Source organism: Lichtheimia ornata, assembly GCF_029851405.1.
Source record: "Lichtheimia ornata isolate CBS 291.66 chromosome Unknown scaffold00042, whole genome shotgun sequence".
NCBI lineage: Eukaryota > Fungi > Mucoromycota > Mucoromycetes > Mucorales > Lichtheimiaceae > Lichtheimia > Lichtheimia ornata.
The window spans coordinates 151185-159479 of NW_026695362.1; the positions used below are offsets into that span (position 1 = coordinate 151185).

The 8295-nt window shown below is 43.8% G+C and overlaps 2 protein-coding genes across 2 annotated transcripts; both read left to right on the top strand.

Annotated features, from left to right (window-relative positions):
- Positions 1–743: 743 nt before the first annotated feature.
- O0I10_008160 (uncharacterized protein) lies at positions 744–4328 on the top strand (the record flags this gene model as incomplete). The annotated part of the gene is made up of 17 exons (XM_058488167.1): positions 744–899; positions 961–1146; positions 1206–1311; positions 1373–1468; positions 1528–1647; positions 1706–1823; positions 1882–2170; positions 2230–2374; positions 2441–2551; positions 2618–2770; positions 2832–2931; positions 2992–3153; positions 3211–3331; positions 3394–3639; positions 3701–3834; positions 3896–4091; positions 4149–4328. 17 exons carry the CDS (start codon positions 744–746, stop codon positions 4326–4328), a joined length of 2619 nt encoding a protein of 872 aa, XP_058341060.1.
- Positions 4329–5319: 991 nt separating this feature from the next.
- Positions 5320–7852, top strand: O0I10_008161 (uncharacterized protein; the record flags this gene model as incomplete). The annotated part of the gene is made up of 7 exons (XM_058488168.1): positions 5320–5488; positions 5550–5778; positions 5847–6369; positions 6433–6688; positions 6751–7012; positions 7076–7188; positions 7254–7852. 7 exons carry the CDS (start codon positions 5320–5322, stop codon positions 7850–7852), a joined length of 2151 nt encoding a protein of 716 aa, XP_058341061.1.
- Between the last annotated feature and the right edge of the window lie 443 nt (positions 7853–8295).

The following is an 8295-nucleotide window of genomic DNA, read 5'->3' on the forward strand; positions in this document are numbered from 1 at the left end:
CTTTGTTCCATTGGGTCATGAAGCATTTTCTATTTGTGACAGCTTGCCTACAGCCGTTTCACGTGAACAGCAGATGGTCATCATATAGAAGCAGCTTTATTTACGTGTAGCAATTTTCTTTCAATACATACGAGTTTTTATGGATATGGATATGGATCTCGAGGTTGATTTGATATATGGGATGGGATGGGATGGGATGGGATGGAAGGATTCGGCTAGATTGAACGGATTGGTTGCCTTGAACGTGGGATGCCATATGAGCCATCAAGCAAGACAACCGATTGCGCGGATCAAAAGATATACAGCAGCTTTGAATGCATCCATGGACGTGATAGATGATGGTGTGTGTTGATTCTCGAATGTGGATGATGATGTTGACACGTGCTCCAACCACATAGTGGTATGAAGATATCGCTTTACTGTTGGTGTACTTATTCATTTCATCACCAGTCATTTAATCTCTTTGACAATGTACACAGCGCGCTCATCCCATCACCAATCATTTGATTTCTTTGACAATGGACACAGTACAATCATTTCATCACGCATCATTTGATCTCTTTACTAATGATGCACTCATTCCATCACCAGTCATTTGATTTCTTTGATAACGCGCTCGTTCCGTCACCAGCCCTTTCATCATTCAAAGAATAATCATCACTACGTGGGTGAATTCCCACTTTTTTCTTTTCTCATCTATACCATTTCACTACCACACAATAATGGATGTTGACGACGAAGCAATGGACGTCGATGACCAAAACAATGATCAAGCTGCTATCGTGGAACAAAACAGAGAACGAATTGAGACATTTCGTGCTAATCGCCATAACACCCGGACCGCCACTAGGAACTGCAAACTGGAAACAGCCCTCAACGAACAATATCAAGGCTTAGTCGTAAGTATACATTGAATGAGTTCTTAATAAGGCTAGGAACCTGACGTAAGATATCATCTAGGGACCTTTAAGAACGCTTTCAGAGGATTACACAGTTGTCAGGCGGGACGCATTCGACTTGGTGAACATGGATATTTTACGATGGGTCGAAGAAGATGGAAATGATTCAACATGTCCTCCAATATTAAGCCAAGCATACTGGGAGAAGGCATTCATGTTGTGCACATTGCCACCTACCCATATCGAGGTAAGCGAAAATGAACGTGTCATGTAGTTCTTTGGACTGTGCTCTAATGCAATTTATAGCCAACTGCTGAGCCCAACTTCTTGCATCTCACTCAGACTTTCAACTGGTGCCTTCAGCAATGTCGACTTCGTCAACCAAATGAATTTCCCGATGGCATTGATCCAAGTATGTAAAGATCGGCAAAGCTTCCTTTGAAATAGGCTGCTAACCCTTGGATAAATTATAGATGTGCCCCAACCGCTCTATGATCCTCCAGACTTCAACTCAGGCACTTTGAGACGACGTCTTGCAGCTGAATTTGCAAGAGGAGAAGCAATCCCTGGTAATATGCGTTAGACTTAATGTTCTCCATCCAAAATGCTAACTTTGAATCCACCATAGCTGTCAAAAATCATCTTGGTCTTAATCCACCCAAGTATATGAAACATACCTTTACGGCTTTCTTCTATGAATTACAAGACCGTATCGGACGCAATTTACCACGACGACCACAAGCATTCGGTATGTAAACGTTTTACATAGTTCGAAGATTCGAAAACACTAACACTGGTAAAATTAGCAAACGTAATGACAAAGCATTTGTTGAATCATGACCCACCCGAAGATGTTGATTTCCACCTTGTTGATTTCGATGAGCAGCCATTGGCTGTCGTGGCTGAGGTTAAAGCTTATTATCAGTAAGTCTATTATGTACTCATATCTTTGTGAACAAACCATGAACATCATCTTTATTAGAACCCATTACGAAGAATTTGAAGGCTCTTTTGCCAATTATGATCTCACTGAAGTTGGCAAGAAACCAGGCCGACGTGTCAACATGGCGTACATTCCGGGTGCACTACGATACCTTGCAGGCCTGCTGTCCATGGAAGCTGAGATTTTGGATAGTCAACGCTGGACTGTGATCCCTATAGGCAAGCTCCAAATGGCATTCGTACCTGTGGATACCCATGTGTTGTATTGGGTCTGTCGTCTTGCCCATGAAAACCCAGACATTGACTTCAACGCACCGCCTGCATTGATGGTAAGCCGTTAATTACATGCATAAAAAACCACGATCTAATTACAACTTGTCTACTATAGCGTGAACCTCCGGGGCGTCGGGGGGAGATATTCATCCCATTAAGCAGCATATATGGAAACGTAAATCCTTTGCTGAAGGAGGAGTTCTTTGAACAGCTCTTCAACCTGGATCCTATATCTAAAAGAAGAATGCGATACTCTGCAGGTATGTTAAGCAAGCAAAGTTCTTACGCATTTTGTTGATTCTTATGTATTGTGAATGACATAAAAGGTTATGTTTTCAATCCGAATGTCGAACCAATAACTTTCAAGTTCTCGTTCAATACTGATGGTGTGCGTGCTTGTTTTCATTTTGTGCGAGCTCTGACGACGCGACAGGGAGGTAAGCTACTAAAAACCGGTTTTTATTCTTACGTCTCTTCTAATTCTGCTATTGCAAACGTGATAGAACGCATGCCCGATACTTCAGCTGATGTGCGTTACTACCCAAGAGAGCTTGATTTAACCAATTGGCATCGCGGCATGTATCATTTGAACAAGGAACCAGGTGGTTTGGGTGGGCAGCGCTTGCAAGCAACTCGAATCATCGGCATTGATCCCGGTATGGCATTAAAATGGATAGCGAAGCACACACTCTCTAATTCAGCTTTTACATCTCTCAGGCATTAGGGAAGTGATTACAGGCACCGACACGACCGTAAACTTAGCCGATCCACAAACAAGACAACAGCATGTTGTCAGTATCTCCAACAAGGAGTACCAGTAGGTGTGCTGTGTTACGTTGTTTCGGATCCCTTTATTGATTTACCATTCATTACACAGGAACCGATCCCTCTCCAACTGGATAAAGCAAAAGACATTGTCTTCCCGCCAAAAAGGTCGCATGGAGCAAGAGTACTTAAATCTCAAGGCCTTTCCACATCGTACAACCAACTTGCAAGCATTTTTTGATCATGTGCATTTGCGGTGCCATTTACACAATATGTAAGTATAAGAAAAATCATACGGCTATTGGTAATACCAACATCTTTATTCCTCTAGACTTCATCCTTTCGCCTGCCAATACAGACATCGTGAACAACGAGCAACTACATTTGCAGCAAGGGTTTCTGCTCAAGAATCCATAGTGAATCAAATCCTCGGATTAGAGAATGTCGCAGATGTATGTACAAAGAACTAGCTCTTTATTGTTTGGGTGTGATTAACTTGGATAAATGTCTCTAGCTCCGCAATGATTTCTTTGCTCATCGTCATGGTGGTAAACGGCAACGGAAACTTGCCAGACGAGCAGCTCGTGCTCAACGACGTGAACAAGATCAAGACGTGGTTATGGAGGAAGCTGGTGGGCCGGAGGAGGAATTTGAAGAGCTGGAGGAGGAAGCTGCTGAGCCACAGGTACAAACAATTGTGGCCTACGGAGCTGCACGATTTGGTGCTACAAGCAAGCGCCATCAAGCAGTGCCTGTAGAGGTAACTACTTCCGTGCCAATCATTTCATGCTTCAACATCGACTTACCTTTTTATTATTTAGACACTCAGGGCACGGATCGCACGTCGTGCTCTCCTTGTTTTGGTTGATGAATTTAGAACAAGCGTCACGTGCCATGAGTGTCATGGCCGCTTACAACAATTCAGGGAGCCAGAGACCCTCATCTGCCAGCACAAGTAAGCATATCTATACTTTTTGAAAGCACGCATCCTAAATCAGTTTTTCATCTACTTGCAGAAAAAAATACATCCGTGATTCCTGGCCTGTTGGCGATGATGATGATTTCAGCATTGTACATGGCAAACCTCGACAATGGTGCTTGGATGATGATGGACAGCGTCTCCACTGGACGTCAACATGCAATGATCGGGTACAAGTTGATGATTTCAGAAACAATGTGTATGCGCTCAAATGGTGCCCCACTTGTCAAACTGTATGTATGTGCCATGGATATGGGAAGGACGATGATTTACTGGTTTCTGTTATCTAGGTGTTCGACCGTGACATTGGCGCAAGCAGCAACATCCATTTTATCTTTGAGCTGTACATGCTGAGCGATGGTGAACTCGACTCAAGGCCACCGGCAATGCAACGTGGTCAAGTGCAAGATGTAGTGGACGAGGTGGAAGCTGAAGACGAAATGGAAACGGATGAAGATGACGAGCTGTGAAAGAAAGAAGACCTTCCTTGGCGCACAGTGAGGCGTGTGCCAAATCCGAGTAATTGGGGGGTAAGTCACAGCGAATTAGATCCAAATCGACGATGTTTGCTGACATGGTGCACTTGCATGGTGCAAATAGTAAAGCCCCATTCAATCGCCATACACATTACACCACACGTACACATTGCTGATCATCCTCCTAGCTGGTAGTACTTATCCACATCATCCAATAAGGTTGATAATAGATAGCTTTGTATGTGACAAAGGATAATGATAAAGAATAAAAACGAGAATCCCAATGCTTGTATAATCATACTCAAGGTACTCCAATGGATGCTGTTAATTGTAGCATCATATGTCAATCAGCAGCATGTGTTTATTGTTCCTGAATCACCTCGATAGATTCTGTTGTATACGATTCTTATTATAGTCAAGCGTATCACCTACTAATGCTTGTGTGGCCACTTTATCACAAAAGTTGATTGTAGTCATGTGTCTACCCCACCCAACAGCATTACTCGGCTGCAATCAAAAGACAACCGAACAATTTTGATGATGAGAAGTTCAAAGTGTCACATAGCAACCGATATCATGTGATATGAATTCGTTGCGAGGGACCATAATCAGGTCATCGTGATAAAGCCGTGTACCACCGGGTGATGGCAGTGTTGTTGTAAAATGCTCAGCCTAACTCTCTCAGTTGCATTTCATTGTTACACACCACACAAACACACCCACACACACGCGCATACATCATACACACGCCATGCTGCTTTGTACAATGGATAGAAACCAAAGGAATAAAGGTTGTTTATTATCATATCAATGTCATTGTCATATTAAACAACGTGTATTTGGGGTGAGAGAGAAGAAAATGAGATGTTCATGTTGATCCATTTTTATCCATATTAGGCAAATACTCTACATACTCCACGCAGCTGAAACTCCTCTTTCACTCTCTCGCTCTCTTTTCCTTTCTTCCTTTTTGCCTATTGTCTCGATGTCTGACGCTGCTGCTCCCACACCGGAAGACAAGCGTCCGTTGCTATCAGAGGATGTTACAGAGCAATCGTCGTCATCACCGGGTGATTTGGGTCAAGCCAAGCCTGTCGCTGCTGCCGTTTCAGGTGATCAAGCAACTGCTGAAATAACTCGAGAAACCGATGACGGTACGACTTGCACACAACCAAACTCTCATCCATGCATGCATTGCTGACACGATTGTGTTAGCATTGACTATCTTTGAAGCGGCACAACGAGGATCGTTTCATTCCATTCAATACTTGTTGGATAACAAAAAGGCAACAGCAAACGACGTCGATTCTCAGGGCGTGTCACCTCTTCATTACGCTGCTCTCAACAATCACGACGTGTGTGTAAAGTATCTTATCGACCGAGGAGCCACGGTGGATCAACCAGCAGGTGATCTTCAAGCAACGCCTTTGCATTGGGCTACAAGGTATGGCAGGAAGTGGGAGGGCATCACTATGTCTCGGTAGTGGTCTAATAATAGTTTCTGCTGCCAAGAAATGGACGTTTACCAACCGTACACCGATTGATCAAAGAAGGAGCCAATCCAGCATTGAAGGATGGTCAAGGATTCAATGCATTGCATTTGGCTGTTCACTCTTCACATGCCATGTTGGTGTTGTATTTGTTGTACCTGGGGATGGATATCGATGCACCTGATAATGTGGGAGGCCATACACCGCTCATGTGGGCTGCCTATCAAGGAGAAGCATTGACCGTTGATCTATTACTGCGATTCGGTGCCAGTGTTCATGCCGTCGACAATTCAAAGTTGACCCCTCTCCATTGGGCTGTCGTTCGTGGCAACAAGATGTGTGTACGCAAAATGCTCGAATATGGTGCAGATGCCAATGCAAAGGATCAGTCTGGAAAGGGGGTTATGGAATTCGTGCAGGAAAAAAAGCTTGAACAAGTGTGGAATCGTGCAGTGCTTGAATTCGATGTCATGGCTGAAGGAGATACCAACAAAGAGGGAAGAGTAGGCAAATACCCTGGATCACGTGGAAAGCCCATGTCAAAGGTAAACGTGAAGGGAGGGATATGAACGAGGGAAAAAGAGGTGCTCATTGTCTTTCTTTTATAGCGTACCATCAACACCATTGTATACTTTGCTCCTTTCCTTGTTCTCTTCCTCGTCCTAAAGACATTGAGTGTCTTTCCTTGGTACATGGGATTACCGTTATCATTGTTGGAGTTTATGGGCATGCATGTCGGCATCATCAAGTATCTTTTGCCGGCTCCTAGTCATGATGCTTTATGGAAGACACCCTACTTTTCTTGCATATTCCAAGCTTCAGCCTTTTGGGTACTCTTTACTTGGCTCTTTAAGATCGTAACTGGTATGGATGGATGGATGGATGGGTTTATGGGATATGGAGATCAATTTACTCATACAATGCAGCTACATCACACATGTTACTTGCCAACGTCATTTTCATTTCAAGCTTCGTTATTGCCATGACCGCCTTTTATCGTGCTGTATTCGCTGATCCAGGCTTTGTCAACAACCACCAACCTCGAGACGTGCAACAAAAGGCTGTTTTCGATCTTTGTGAAGAGAACAAGCTTGACATTCGCCATTTTTGCCTTACATGTTTGGCCAAGAAACCGCTTCGATCCAAGCATTGCAAGATTTGTAATCGCTGTGTAGCTCGATTTGATCAGTAAGTTGTTGTTTTGTGGGTTTTGAAATGTCGTCAATGTTGATTCATCTTTTCTTGATATAGTCATTGCCCCTGGATTTTCAACTGCATCGGATGCCGCAATCATCGTCCTTTTATGATTTTCTTGGTCAACATGATCATTGCTATTATCTCCTTCCTTACGCTGTGCGTTGAATGTAAGTAACGCAAACGGGTTTCGGATGGCCATATTAACCGGGAGCGGTTTTACTTTCGGCAATAGATTATGCGATTAATGCACCCATCCTTGAAGGCTCAAACACTTGTTTCTTGGGCGACACGGTCTGCAGCTACTTTTTATGGGATGCATGGACGATTGCACTTGGATTATGGGTGTGCTTACAATTATCATGGTCGGTGTGCTTGTTGCTTGTTCAATCGTATCAAATTGCCGTTGCCACGACAACCAATGAAAGTGCCAACGCACATCGCTATTCTTATTTGAATCACCATCACGACCAAGGTATGATGGCACAAATGGCTGCTGGTCCAGGAGGAGGATTAGCCGGTAGTGATGGACCAGGACCTGTTCCCATGGCAACAGCGGCTGGTGGCGGTGGACATCAACATGGGGCTGGTGGCTTTTGTCCTTGTATGCAACTCTTTGCTGGTGCTAGAGCCCTTCACAAACAACGTCGATCGAGAAGAGCACGTGGATCGATTGGTGGCAACGTGTTTGATCAAGGATGCTGGAATAACTGTATACAGTTTTGGTCAGATGGTCATGATGGAAGATCAGGTCAATACAACTGGTACGAATTGTACGACACGCAAGAGCTCCAGTCTTTTGCTCGGAAACCGCCACGTATGGAAGATGTTTAAGCCGTTGACACGATAACATGCTCATACCCTTTGCTCTTTTTTCTTCCTCCATATTGTAACCAAATTTCTTCACTCTCCCCCCCCCCAACTCATTTTACTTCCCTCAAAAACCCAACAAAAATCATACAACTCGCTCGGATGATGTTGATGTTAATAAACGTATAATGTCGTACACACTTATGCGACGCTTAGGCCCGTTTTGATGAGGACCTTTATGGTGGTGGTGATAAAGATTCTATTAAATATAGTGCTTTAATGATGATCAGATATCGCCGGTGAAACCGGTTATTGTCGTGAAGGATTTATCAGAATGGGCACACGTGTGTGTGAGAATAAAAAGATGACCCGCGGATGGGCTCAAGCAAGTCGGATTGGCAGCCAATCGTAATTCATAAAATGGCGCACGGTCCGTTGAAAAAAAGAGCAATACATGAAAAGAAAAG